The sequence below is a fragment of the Saccoglossus kowalevskii genome, chromosome 10 (genome assembly GCF_978046115.1).
Source record: "Saccoglossus kowalevskii chromosome 10, keSacKowa6.1, whole genome shotgun sequence".
NCBI classification, from domain to species: Eukaryota; Metazoa; Hemichordata; class Enteropneusta; family Harrimaniidae; genus Saccoglossus; species Saccoglossus kowalevskii.
The window spans coordinates 20,273,877-20,288,252 of record NC_140650.1 but is presented as its reverse complement, the minus strand read 5'-3'; the positions used below and the strand labels follow the sequence as shown (position 1 = coordinate 20,288,252).

Below are 14,376 nucleotides of genomic sequence, written 5' to 3'. Positions count from 1 at the left end.
TCAACGCCACAAGTTTTTTGTTTTTTTAGCCAATCAGAATTCATCTTCCAAGCCAGTGCAGATCAGCAGTAGCTTCTCTCTAACATCTTCAACAGCCTAGTTAGTCCCCGTTCGGACGTAGTCCGAAAACGGGGACTTATGGTTTGCCCTGTGTGCGTCCGTCCGTCCGTCCGTGCGTCCGTGCATCCGTGCGTCCGTGATCACCTGTATCTCGAACATGCATGGACCGATTAAGTTCAAACTTCACTCATACATCACACATTATATGGGACATATGCACATGCATTTTTTTCATGATCCGATTAACGATAGCCGAATAGCGGCCATTTTAAGGCCGAAAATGCATCAAAATCGCACATTTTCACCATTCCGGACCCGGATCTCAGTTATGCATGGACAGATTTTGTTTAAATTTGGTACATACATTAAACATAATAGGACCTTGATGCACGTCTTTTTTTTTTTTGGATCGGGTTCGAAATAGCCGACTGGCGGCCATTTTGTTTTAAAGAATTCAGTTCTGGATCCGTATCTGAGACATGTCTGGATTGATCAAGTTCAAACTTCACACACACAAGGTACATCATGTCACAAATATGTATGTGCATTTGTTTCATGATCTCATTAACGATAGCCAAATGGCGGCCACTTTAAGGCCGAAAATGCATTGAAATCGCACATTTTCACCATTCCGGACACGGATCTCAGTTATGCATGGATGGATTTCATTCAAATTTGGTACATACATTAAACATAATAGGACCTTGATGCACGTCATTTTTTTTTCCGGATCAAGTTCGAAATAGCCGACTGGCGGCCATTTTGTTTTAAAGAATTCAGTTCTGGCTCCGTATCCGAGACATGCTTGGATTGATAGAGTTCAAACTTCACACACACAAGGTACATCATGTCACAAATATGTATGTGCATTTGTTTCATGATCTCATTAACGATAGCCAAATGGAGGCCGCTTTAAGGCCGAAAATGCATTGAAATCGCACATTTTCACCATTCCGGACCCGTATCTCAGTTATGCATGGATGGATTTTGTTCAAATTTGGTACATACATTAAACATAATAGGACCTTGATGCACGTCTTTTTTTTTTCGGATCAAGTTTGAAATGGCCGACTGGCGGCCATTTTGTTAAAGAATTCAGTTCTGGATCCGTATCCAAGACATGTCTGGATTGATCAAGTTCAAACTTCACACACACATGGTACATCATGTCACAAATAGATATGTGCCTTTGTTTCATGATCTGCTTAACAATAGCGAAATGATGGCCATTTTAAGGCCGAAAATGCATCAAAATCACGTATTTTCACAATTCCAGAACCGGATCTCAGTCATGCATGGATGGATTTTGTTCAGATTTAGCACAATGTGTTGTACATACATGTATGCAGGTGCATTTCGGTCATGATCTGCTTTGAATGTATATGTCACTCAAATATGAACGGAACGGGGACGTGTCATTGACAATGACTTGTTTATTTGTCCATTCCCTCATCTCCATTCTTTGGCAGATGAAGTTTAGATTGTACACTCTTAAGCAATAGATCTCATTTAGAGCAAAAAACGCGCGTTTCTGTCCACCTCATCGGGTTCACTGATTATGGGGGGGAAAAAAAGTAGCCCTATCCTGCATTAGGCCATCTTTGATTGGACGTAGTTTTTTTTTTTTATAGTTTTTATTTGTGCCAGGCGACATTGAGTGTCTCTCCCAACTTTTTATTTTGTAAATTGCAAGTGCTGACACAGTGTATTTTTGCCACCAAAGTCATATTTGGGACTACATGACAGGGCTGTGTGGCCATCTCACTGTCAAATGTCTATTTTAATGCGCTGGCTTGGTTGAACACAAGCACCTGCGGACCTTAACCAAGGTTCCCCCAAAGTTGCATGCATTAGTGAATGAATCTCGGCCAGTGGAATTGGCATTCCCATTGGGTCTGACACTCTCACCCAGGGTAGGGGGTCGACCCTTTGATGGTAAGATTTGAACTTGGGTCTACCGATCATGAGTATGATGCGACAACCACTATGTGACCGGTTCATTGGACGTGCCGTTAAAACCTGCTCCCAATCAGATCAATGCATTTTATTATGGGTCAGTATGAACACTGTACTGCAGTTTTAGAGAAAGTTAAAGTAAATCAAGCAAGACAAGATTGCATCGGATTAGATATTTATTATCAGAAAGATGATCAGAAATAAAGACATTAATATGCAACTCTACTGAATTATATACAAAATAGTCGCATATTACTTGCATGTAGTCGTGAACAGTAAAGATGAAAACAAACACTACAAGTTTGTTTATTTGTACATGAGAGGGCTTTTCAGCATCTTATTTCATACTGTAGAATACTTTATTTTCACTTGAATTTTATTTTCGCTGAAGGGATGATTCCGTGAAAATAAAATCCAGCGAATATACTTTTTTTCCTATATTTCACATTAAACTCGTCAAAAATTAGTGAAAATAAATTCCATACAAAACGTCCAAAAAGCCTTTTCAGCGAAAATTAATTCTAGCGAAGATAAAGTACACAACCGCCAAATCTTAAAAAGCACATTTGTTTTAAAAAAATTGTGAACTGGTGCGACTGACATGTACTTCTCTTAGAGGTACTGTAAATTACTTTATTTTCGTTGGAATTAATTTTCGCTGAAAACTTGTTGGGTGTTTTGTATGGAATTTATTTTCACAGATTTTTCATGAGGAGAATGTGAAATATAGGAAAAAAAGTATATTCGCTAGATTTCATTTTCACTCAAAAATTGCGGAAATAAAGTATTCTATAGTGCACCAGGATGATGTTATATTTATTCTTATTATTCTATTAGGATTGCATGGACCTGGATTAGTGTTAGGTTGATGTACTTTAAGATCTACCATAATAAATGTGCTTTTAAGACAAATATGATGGTAGATATTCAGATACACTATTGTTGACTGGGAATTGATTATGATTGCGAATATGATTATGAATATCAACTAAAGTTGATATTTTGGGTCAACATTAACAAAATGCAGCCTGACACAGCATGTTTATAAGCAGGTCAACTTGTACATGAGAGAGAAGCTTGCAATCTACTGTGACAATACATAAACCAGGACACATGATACATAGAAATTTAGACACTGCATCAGCAAACTTTCTCCTTCAGATGTGAACGACTTGTCACCTGCACATTGTTTGTGCTTAGTATATTATAATCAATTTAATGATGAAATAATTATAACTTAACTAAATATCGGTACTCTTGTTTTTGTACTATAGGAATGATTTATGATCAAATACTGTAAAGAGATTTAATTTAACTATTTTGACATTTTGAGCATATTCACTGAGTTTTAAATCTCACAACTTTACCAGGGAAACAATGAGTTCTATTTTACATGTTCACAGGAATATTTATCATTGAAAATGGTGAAATTAAAACCCAGTGAAAATTTAATGCATTTACAGTACTGAACATATTTATAAAGTCTAATTAATACATTCTAATAAAATAAATAGCTATTGATTCGAAAACTACATTGGCTCAAATGAGTCATGATTCAACAGCGCAAACAAGATCTATAAAATGCAGCGAAAGCAGCTTTTCCCTTAATCAAAAGTTATGTTTATTGTCTTAAAATTTAAAAATTGTGGTACTTTGATTAACAGGTGATCAACCCTTCAAGCTGATTGGCTGCTCCAAAGTCATGTGACTCTCCTAAGCCAATGAGTAAGCAGCTTCATATGCACTAAGCACTGTGTAAATGTCCTTTCATAAGTAACAGGGTTGAGGTCTAAGGTGGAGGTAAGACAGGATTCTTTGGTGGTGTCTGTGATGGCCTCTTTTTATCCGGACCCTGTGCTTGTGGTAAAATGCCATGGAGAGCATAAACTTCTTTTAAGATCATTAAAACTGTATCTTCTGATTCCCTGAAAAGTAGCAATAATATTGATTGGGCGAGTTCATTTCACTTTTATCATGTAAGAGCCATTGCCGGCTAACTTGTGTTCCAGGTCTTACTTTCACCTCCCCGTTGATATGTTCCATCAATTGGAAGGTATGAATGCAAATAATCAGGAATGGTCGCCGCATGATAAAAGTGAACTGAATGTAACACTCGCTATTATATGATAGAATCTTATCAAATAGATTCTCAGCCAGTTTTAACACTGATAGAACACCAATTGCAGTTGAATATGGAAAACATAGTAAAACCCCTGAAGCCTTGCTCATGCAGAAGTTGTAAATATCACATGACACAGAGGATTAAGGTGCACAATAGAATAACGATAGAAATTGTTATGATGTATTGTTGTTATGTAATGATAACAGATTCTCATTGTTTTGATATACAACAATAGCAATTTTCCATTGTTATCGTATACAACAATAGCAATTTCCCATTGTTATCATATACAAAAATGGCAATTTCTCATTGTTATGTACAACAATAGCAATTTTCCATTGTTATCATATACAACGATAGCAATTTCCCATTGTTATCATATACAAAAATGGCAATTTCCCATTGTTATCATATACAAAAATGGCAATTTCTCATTGTTATTTACAACAAAAGCAATTTCTTATTGTTATCATGTACAACAAAAGCAATTTTTTTATTGTTATATACAACAAAAGCAATTTCTTATTGTTATCATATACAACAATAGAATTTTCTCATTGTTATTACTTACCAATAGCATGCATGGCTTCCTAGTGCAAATAAATATTCATTAAAACTTTCTATAGGTTTTTCTTGTAAAACATAGTCGATGCGATTGCCTTTATTGAGAATACCAAGTTTTAACTCATCAGCAAGAAATTCAAAAGATTCTGTAAGATATAAATAAATAAAAAACAAAACAAATTGTTTTTCAGGTATGAATTGCTTCAATATTGATAATCGATTTTGAGAATTGAAGGTATTGTCACAAAATGAATAAATCTGATAGCGGTCAACAAGTACATATCAAATATCAAAGCAATTTGAATATTCTTTCATCAAAAAAGATCAAAAAAATTAGAGAAAAAATAGAGAATTGAGGTAATTATCACAAATAACAAGTCTGAAAGAGAACCTCGCGAACTGCCTCGTAATTATGAAAGCAAAACAAGGCTCTCAATTTTTAAGGGAAATCAACAAAGTCAAGTTGATGGTGATGTCGAACATGTTAACAGCTGACCAGATTTTTGCAGATGCATAATTAATTCGGTAAGAGAATATCAAGAACACCATTCTTTACCCGATGAGCTGATGTCTGATTGTTTCTCAGCTTGTTCCTGTTCTAACTGATCGGCTATTTTCTCCATTTCTTCTTCGGTAGGTTCCGCAGTTGTAGCTCGGGAGATTGCAAACTCGTGGATAGTTTTCCATGTTTTTTTCATGGAATCAATTAAACCTCGTTTCAAATCCGCACCAAATGTACTCAGGCTTTCTTTTAGCTCTGCAGAAAAGATTTAAGTGGAACAACAATTGATTAATTTGTAAATATATAATACTGTAAAATACTTTATTTTAGCTGGAATTAATTTTCGCTGAATAGATTTTTAGGCAATCTGATTAAAATCTGATGTAGTGTACGGGCTTTAATTATTTTGGCTATAAACTTATTTTAATTTTATTTTTTATTACTTTTGTTATTAATGCCCTTTTATTTTATTTTATTTTATTATTTTACTTTGATTTTGATTTTGTGATTTTTTTAATTCCGCCCTACCTACATCTGAGCCGATGCCAATGTAACGAGATTTCAACGAGACCCACTATCGACGATTTTAGTCAACGAATCACAGACCTCCTTCTATAGCGCACATGATGACGTCACCGGGCGGAGTCGGGTGGCAAACACTCAAATAAAATGGCGGATTATACCGACGTTAGCGACCGAGAATAACACGGCTTTACGGTAAGTTTATCATTGTCAAATGCAACGAAAGTCATTTTTATGTTAATATTGTGGCTCGAATGGTTCGACTTTAGATCGTTATTTTGCATAGTTATTCTGGGAGTGACGATTTTGTTTCCACCGTTTCGACCGAACACCAGTGTCTTTTTCCAGTCGCCTGCCCTGGAGACGGGTGATGTTTTGTTGAAGATCGGGCCAACATCGTCTACGGTATTGAAGCCGTAGCTGTAAATATTCATCAAATTGTATCAACATTTTGTACATTATACAATAACTCTTTATTAAAGTAATTGAGCTGATTTGGACTGGAATAAAATATTTTTTATTTGGAACACATCGCAATTGATCCAATTTTCTGCGTCGATGCCGTGGGCCGGTGACCGTTATACAATTTAAAATCAGTTTGCATTGTTTACTATAGCTGTTTACAGTGTTCTAATCATTACGATTTACTTATTTTTTTGCTTCCATTCTAGATAATTATGCTCAGTGATGTAAAATTGAAGCGATGACTGAATGAACGAACCTTGGCTGGCGAAGATGTATCTGGAAGTGTACACATTTGTTGGAAGTAAAAAAAATGTTCAATGTAATGACAAAAATTGTAAAATGCTGAGGAATTTCTTTTGCAAATAAAAATATACTAGCAATTTTCTATTAATGGTTTATTCAAGTGGGCAAAATATAATGTACAGAAAGATTGCCCGTAGAGTATCGCTACACTGAAAAGTAAGCAACCGACAGCCTGTATAAAAGGGGGGCTGTGATTGGCTGTTACTTACGCGAGATTTGAACGGGACTTACATAGGCGTCGGATCAGATGTAGGTAGGGCAGAATTTAAAAAAAATCACAAAATCAAAGTAAAATAAAAGGGCATTAATAACAAAAGTAATAAAAAATAAAATTAAAATAAGTTTATAGCCAAAATAATTGAAGCCCGTACACTACATCAGATTTTAATCAGATTGATTTTTAGGTTGTTTGCATGGAATTTATTTTCACTGATGTTTGATGAGTTGATTGTAAAATATAGGAAAAAACGTATATTCGCTGGATTTTATTTTCATATCGTGTAAATAAACATTGTATTTTACATGTTTTGGGTGAGATTTATATCGAACATGACAACTATGGCATATTTCCTCTATTATAAGCACATCTCCAATAGAAGCAAACACAAACCAAAATTTGCATATATATTGTATAGTAGATTATTAAAGTATGAAATATTTTGAACATAGACATTGACTATATATAGCATGCATAGCGAATGGATAAATAATAGAGAAAATATGGTAATTGTTTTGTTTTTTTTAAGTCTTCCATGTCCTTTTATAGATTCTATTAGAATTGTCTGATGCAGCACATTCCTGACTAGCAGCATAGAATAAAGAAATCATGACTTACCAAGATGTAGTCGTTTTCTTCCTTTATGATGAGGCATTAACACAGGTTTGTAGTTCATAGCTTCCTTATTTATTAAAGGCTCTATTCTGTACGCAACAGGATCAAACTAAAATGTACAATAACATGCAGCAATTAGTAGGCAAAGTCTCTAATCAGTGTATCCTCTAATCAGTGTGTCCTCTATGGTAATATGACACACCAATGATGCAAAAAGATTTGCCGTGACAAAACTGTAAAATTTTCACTGGGTTTAAATTTCGCTGATTTACCATTTCAGGTACCGTACTCGACCGTGTTAGCGCCCAGGGGCCTCAACTCAGAAAATCATGATTTTTTAGGGGTGGGCGCTTACCCGAGCACCCCCCTCGAAAAAGAGTGCAAATTAAAAATTTGATTCATCAAGTGACAGATTACGTCTTTGAGGGAAAATCAAATTACGAAATTAGTTGAGTCGTCATTGATTTTCACAATGAAGAAACAGAAATGATCACAACAAATATGCACATTTTATTACAATATTAATTACGTACCACCAGAATTTACGAAATTAAAAACATTTGAGTCTGTTGGAACACAGTCGAAGTCAAAATTGTCATATTATCTCCACTGATGAAGGTGTTGGATCGTACGCAAAATCTCGATGAAAATCACTTTCCGCCATGATGCATTTGCATTTGACCTGAAGCAGCGTCCTTTGACCTAATGGGTCAAGTCGGTTATTTGCCAATCAGAATGCTGTGTTGTACTGACGCAAACTTTCCGGTAACGCAATGCGGAAGGGAATTATCGATGTCGAAGTACGGTCTGTTGGAATTGATTTCAGCGAATAAACGACATGGTAATTAGTTGCATTTTGAAGGGGTGGGCGCTTTGCCGAATGTGACCCCAAATATAAAAATTGCGCAAAAGTGGGGGGTGGGCGCTTGCCCGGGCATGGGCGCTAACGCGGTCGAGTACGGTATATTCAGTGGGTTTTAAATTCACGGTTTTATCATTTAGATAATGTGTTCTATGCTAAATTTTACATACTAGTATTCACTGGGTTTTAATTTAGTGCATTTTCCAGTCAGCGAAATATACAAAATTAAAACCCAGTGAATAATTAATCATATTACAGTAGTTGTGAAATTCACGGACGCAACCAAAAAATCCTACATTTAATACAGTGATCTTGAAAAAAATCTTACTATAGTTATGGAATTTGCAATTTGGTAAAATGATAAAGTGCAATATATAATAAGTGTATATTTTTAATAGAAATATATTTGTCACCTATACTGTCACAATTTTTTTTTATTTTCGTAGACTAAGCTTCCTAGCAGTCAACAAGCTGACGAATGTTTGCGATCAGTGAGAGGATTTTATTTTCGTTGTGTGCTATAGCATTCAGTGTAAACAAAGAAAAATTGTTGAATGTGACGTCAATAACCTTTTATTGTTTTCAGCCCTAGATGTATAATAATGAAGAATTCAGTTTCCCCAAAAACATTTTAGTGTGAGTACACATTCAGAGAGTCATAAAATTTCCTGTAAATGGAGCAATAAAAAAAAAGTACACTTTACCGGATGAAAGATGTTAAACAGCGCATCACATGTCGGTAGTTTAAAATCATCTCCTACAGTTTCAACTCCTCTGACAGTTAAAAACATCCCGATAGGGGAACCAAGTGCAAAGAAACATGACGGCAGGAAATCCAGCTGGGGATACTTTACAAAAGGTTGACCAGTACCTGCCAAAAAACAAAAATTGTGTTTGTTGTCAACATCAAATAATCTTATTACGTGGTCAGTTTCCGTAAATTCACGACATGCATTTGTTTAACACATTGTCTGCTGAAACTATTTTCCTGTTTATTTTGACGATCAGTGGACGATTTCAGCAGGTAATATTTTGTGGGGAAACTTAGCAAAGCCACACAAGTAGGTTATCAAACTACAAAGACCAGCAGATGACAATAAAACTACATGCTTCCACAGCAATATTAGGTAACTCTGGGTAAGGTTGCAATTATGGCAAAGGGGTTATCATGCTATTAGATCAATACCAGGGAAAGACTATGCCAAGTTGGTAATTTTTAAAGCCACATTTAAAACATTTTTTATCGACTGTGCATGCAAGACTCACACAATTGAACTTGGCTGAAATACACGAGTCTAGTCCTCAATTGTTTTATTACTAAGAATATGCTGCAAAGGTTCAGGTACATGCACAACAAAGAAGCAACAAGAAAGTGATGTCAATTTTGAAGCCATAAGTTTTAGGCATATCTATTTCAAGGTTTTACGATTTAGATTTATGGAGTTTAGATTTCCAAAAAAAGTTGTCTTCGAAATGACTGGTATTTTGGCACCAAATTATTAACCTCCACAATTAATTGAAAGACGAAAAAAAAAATAAAAAAATTTAAAATAAAAAGCAAGAAGTATAAAAAAAGTGGGTACAAATATCTAAAATTGACACTTAGGTCAATATCTCAGTTCATATCTTGTATGATCACTACTTTGTAATCTTTACAGCCGTTCTGAGAATTATTCGGACAGTCAGTTAGCAATATATCTTTGCAAAACACTTGGGTCTAATCTAGACTTGATGGCACCGTTGTATTGGCACGCCCACGATTGGGATCATTCCATTATCTTGCTAGATGCAGGTAAAATGCTGTTTATAAAACGACACGCGTTGGTTTCCATACATTAACAGGTTATATGTTGTATATGCATTCAAACTGTTATTTTAAATTATATATATATAACCATACGAGTCCACCTGACAGAGCGCAATTTACAAAACAACATAACCCCAGGTATTAATGAACTTGTCGTTGGAGGGAAGGTTAAAAAGTAAAGTTTCTTAGCATTGGACGCGCTGCAATTTCGTGACAGATTTGAGTCAAACTAAAAGTTGTTTTCACATTAGGGTACTTGTGCATTATGTATCAAATTCAGATTTTATACCGAGGTGGGAGAGTACGTCAGGGATACATGGACGGAAAACTTGATTATAACGGTTTGATGGACTTTGTCAAATCAAAGATGCCTTCCTTGAGCAAATCTTTTTTTAACTGCAGTTTGAAAATGACGAGGGTATGATGACCTTATTATGTCTAGTCCAAATTTGTAACAGTCACAACTGACTATTAAATGAGCGAGGTGTTGAAACACCCAACTTACAAATAATTACAATATAAATATTAGAAAATAAAGAATGGTTTCTGTAAATGCACGCTGGATAATACTTGCACTTCACCATGCTGACAACCCCTATGAGATAGTAATCCCAAACCACACGCTGGTCGATCAAGTGGCGCCGACAAGTCAAGATTGGGCAAAGACCAAAGTGTTTTACAAAGTTGCAAGTCATTTTGCTAACTGACTGTCCGAATAATTCTCAGACCGGCTGTAATGTCTCTCAAAAACTTGCATCATATATTTTTTGGACAAACTTAGTCCAATGAAAAATTATATCGATATGGTCTAAAATTAATGAAAAAATTATCAAAAAATGCATGAAAATGTGCAAAATAATAATACACCACAAATGTTTTCGGAAAAGTTTAAATAATAGCCACTCAGTAAAGCATAAACAGTTAAACAAAATGTGAACAAAACCTACCAGCTATGAATTAGGAGGAGAAATGCCATGCAAAATACAAAACAAAATATTAGCGAATGTTAAATACGAATAAAATAGTTCACTGGTGTCTAAAGCCATGAAATAATATGACGTGGAGGTGGTTATTAATAGCAATGCTATTGTTCAATGATTACCAGTAGTCGTTTGTCAATACATATTGATGTTTTTTCTTTATTTTAGACAACAAACGTCTTTACAATAAGAACAAGGTTGTCACTATGAATACTGTAAAATCTGTATTAGAAGCTACGGCTTCTATTAAAATGGTACAATGACACAGAGGGGATGCTGCTTCAATTAGAGCATCTACACATTTGAGAAATGGTGAATTTTTTGTTCTCAATTGTTCAAAAAGAATGGGTGCATCTTATATTGGAGATGCGGCTTCTAATACAGATTTTACTGTACAACATCACCCATCAACATCAGTCTACATTTCATGATAACTTTGTCACTAGAGGGCATCCTAATTCTGTTAGTGCATGAATTTTATGAGAGTGGTAACACTGTCAGTCCAGTACTCAATTGACCATTTTAAAAATGTACATGAGATGAGGAGATGCAACAGCGATATTTTGGAAATAAGTGATTGCAGTATGTTTTGACTGCTTGAATTGTGATAATGATCTGATCGATTCTGATAATCATTGTCAGTACCAAAATCACAAGATCTATGACACTAACTACAATATAGCATGGCATTCTGTGAAGCTACTCATCAGTTCAACCATCAATTAACTTGCAAAGTATGACATAATAGCGACTGTGGATTAATAATCACGAGTGTTATATGAATTTGAGTATGCTGATATTGCCCTGGCGTTTACTTGAGGCAAGGTACTTGGGTGTTAGTTACAGTCTATAAACCCATGTGTGCTTCTATGACTGCCTGGGATAATGCTTCTTGGGGAGATGACTCTGTATTACGTAACGTATTATGTAACAGTTATCAAGTGGCATTATTTCTAAAGAAGCAACCTTATTGTTGGAATAGCACTGATGTCTTCTTGTCAACAAAGTGGATCATGTTGTGCATAATAAGAGATTACACATGTAGCTAGAAGTTATTTCCTATCAAAATGTTCTCGCCATATGACAACTACAGTGATTGCTATTCTTATCAAATCAACAATATAAAATGCATTGTTGCAAACAAATAAAAAAACGTCAATTAATTCGGCTGTACTTTTCAAGAAGAAGTTACCGGTAATATCAGTTTATACCGAAAATGACAAAAATATTTGCTACAAAATGTAAAACCGAAGATACCATCACAATATGAACAAATTTATCAGAAGACCACCCAATATACCTATAAATCATGTATCAAAGTAATCGGTCTGGCTGTTTTCTAGAGGAAGTTGTTATAGCAAAGAGGTGATGCTGGTGCAGATGTGGGACAGATGCTGATGATAGTAGACAATAATTAAAGGTATATGAATGGTTGCATTATTTTCAGGAAAGGACATCCGGGCATTTTCACCACCTGGCAACCATCACAATGAAAACAAAGGCCAAAAACTCTCAGAAAACTGTACTTTTAATAGGAAAGTTGTTGAGACTCCCCTGAACAGTGTAACAAGATCACCCCTACATGTACAACATAAATAAACTTGGTTGCTCAGGATTGTCTCATAATTTAGTTTGTGCTGTTTCTTTGACTTTAACTGTTTTCACTGGCTCGTTGACTGGCATTCAACAGCAGCTTGCGCAAGGCCCAGTGGTGCGCATCTTAATAATGTGGAAAAGTCTTTGACGCAGCTAGCACTACCCCCGAAAATAGGCTGTCACACTACAACATCCTATCTTTACATTTTTGAGAACCCGTATGCAGTGAAAACATTGCCTATAAGTTTTTTATTAACAAAAATAGTGAACAACGCCTTTATTTTATCCTTGGAGAGAACGACCGGTCACACGTACAAAATGTAAAGTGCAATGGCCTATAACAGAGACCTGGTATTACCTTTTAATCCTGGTGTGTAGTCAACATGTACAGACATCGATGAATCCTGCATACTGCTGTCAAGTCTCTGTTGTCTAGACATTTCCTGTTCTACCCTCCGAGCCGCTAACCTGGCAGCTTTTTCCGCTTCTTGCTTCACAAGCTCTTGTTTTCTTTCCTCCTTTAAAATGAAGAGATTCAGTTCTGAGATTGTGTGACTTAAGGTAGAAGCCGAGTCATAATTTTTGCCAAAATTGGTCATAAATCGCATGACAAAGTTCATTAGTTTATTATGTACAATCATAAAGCTAATGTCCCATGGTACAATGAAATAAAATTATTTTGTGTGTTACAGTTATGCTTTTTGAGAAACGTGTCCTAATATTTCTTGAAAATTTCTATTTTTAGAACAATTCCATAGAACACAATGTTAAAGAAAAATTGCATTTTTTGACACTTTTTAAACCCAGATTTTTTAAATAATTCAGAACAAAAAGTACTCCATCATTAACAATATATGATTTTTCCAGACTATGTCACCAAGTAAAAGTGTTATAATAGTGTCAAAATGGTGACTTTCCACTAAAGTACAACCATCAATTTCTCGAAAAAAAAGGTGACCCAATTTTTTTTAGGCTAATATTGCCTTAGAGTACAATTTATTACAAAATGAATAACTGTGTTTTTTAATTTATGAGTAGGAGTCTACCTAAATTAATTAATTTGTTAGCTTTTATTTGATTTCCTACTAGTAAACCGCAAACAACTTTAGCAGATATACCGTACACATCAATCATAATCTACATATAGCAGGTAACTTTAAATGTTGGTGTTCACATATAGTGATTATTTTAGAGGCAAAGCTCAAGATTCCCCAGTCATTATGTGTGGAGCATCTTGTACTTCAGCCCTGGTAAATGTAAGCTGAATATACACTCATGGTTTGATTAAATCTATATGATATGTTTTCTAATTGTAAATCCACATTACCTGTTTTGCAGCCTGTGCTTTCACAAAGCTCATTAGTTTTTTCCTTGGACCCATTGGAAGTCCCATCTCCTTGATGTCAGACTCACTACACATTGTCTAGGCATTAAAAGAAATCACAATATATCACAGTACATAGTAGAATCTGTATTAGTGACCACATTTAAAAGATGAACCAACATTGGACAGTCCAAATCCAATTTATATGAAGTGACCTGTATATGAAAGACTACCTGTCTAATGTTACCAGTGACTGCCCTTTTTGGCACCAGTAAAAAAAACAAGCAGCCTGTCGGCTGAGATAGCTCCGCTGTTAGCAATGCACATGGCAATTAAAGAACAGAAGATATCATTAGAAAATGAACAAATCTGAGAGAGGTCCACATGTAGTACCTATATGTATAATATATCAAAGCAATTGGACTTGCGGTTTTCAACAAGAAGTCGAAAATATCACTTTTTACCAAAAATTACACAAATA

At 35.2% G+C, this 14,376-nt stretch overlaps 1 protein-coding gene and 1 long non-coding RNA gene across 3 annotated transcripts in view; one reads left to right on the top strand and one right to left on the bottom strand.

The window, feature by feature from the left end:
* Positions 1-2,174: 2,174 nt before the first annotated feature.
* Positions 2,175-14,376, bottom strand: part of LOC100375485 (triacylglycerol hydrolase DDHD2-like) — a 29,645-nt gene continuing 17,443 nt past the window's right edge. For both annotated transcript variants that reach the window (XM_085504345.1, XM_085504346.1), the window contains 7 exons: positions 13,899-13,994; positions 12,930-13,089; positions 8,893-9,059; positions 7,330-7,435; positions 5,259-5,459; positions 4,710-4,848; positions 2,175-3,941 (listed from right to left, as the gene is read on the bottom strand). In XM_085504345.1, coding sequence (XP_085360471.1) covers positions 3,806-3,941; positions 4,710-4,848; positions 5,259-5,459; positions 7,330-7,435; positions 8,893-9,059; positions 12,930-13,089; positions 13,899-13,994 — 1,005 coding nt within the window. In that variant the 3' untranslated portion in view covers positions 2,175-3,805. The remainder of the gene's footprint in view (positions 3,942-4,709; positions 4,849-5,258; positions 5,460-7,329; positions 7,436-8,892; positions 9,060-12,929; positions 13,090-13,898; positions 13,995-14,376) is intronic.
* Positions 5,656-6,571, top strand: LOC146737948 (uncharacterized). Its single transcript, XR_014930714.1, has 2 exons — positions 5,656-5,921; positions 6,398-6,571. It is a non-coding gene; the product is annotated as an uncharacterized LOC146737948 (long non-coding RNA).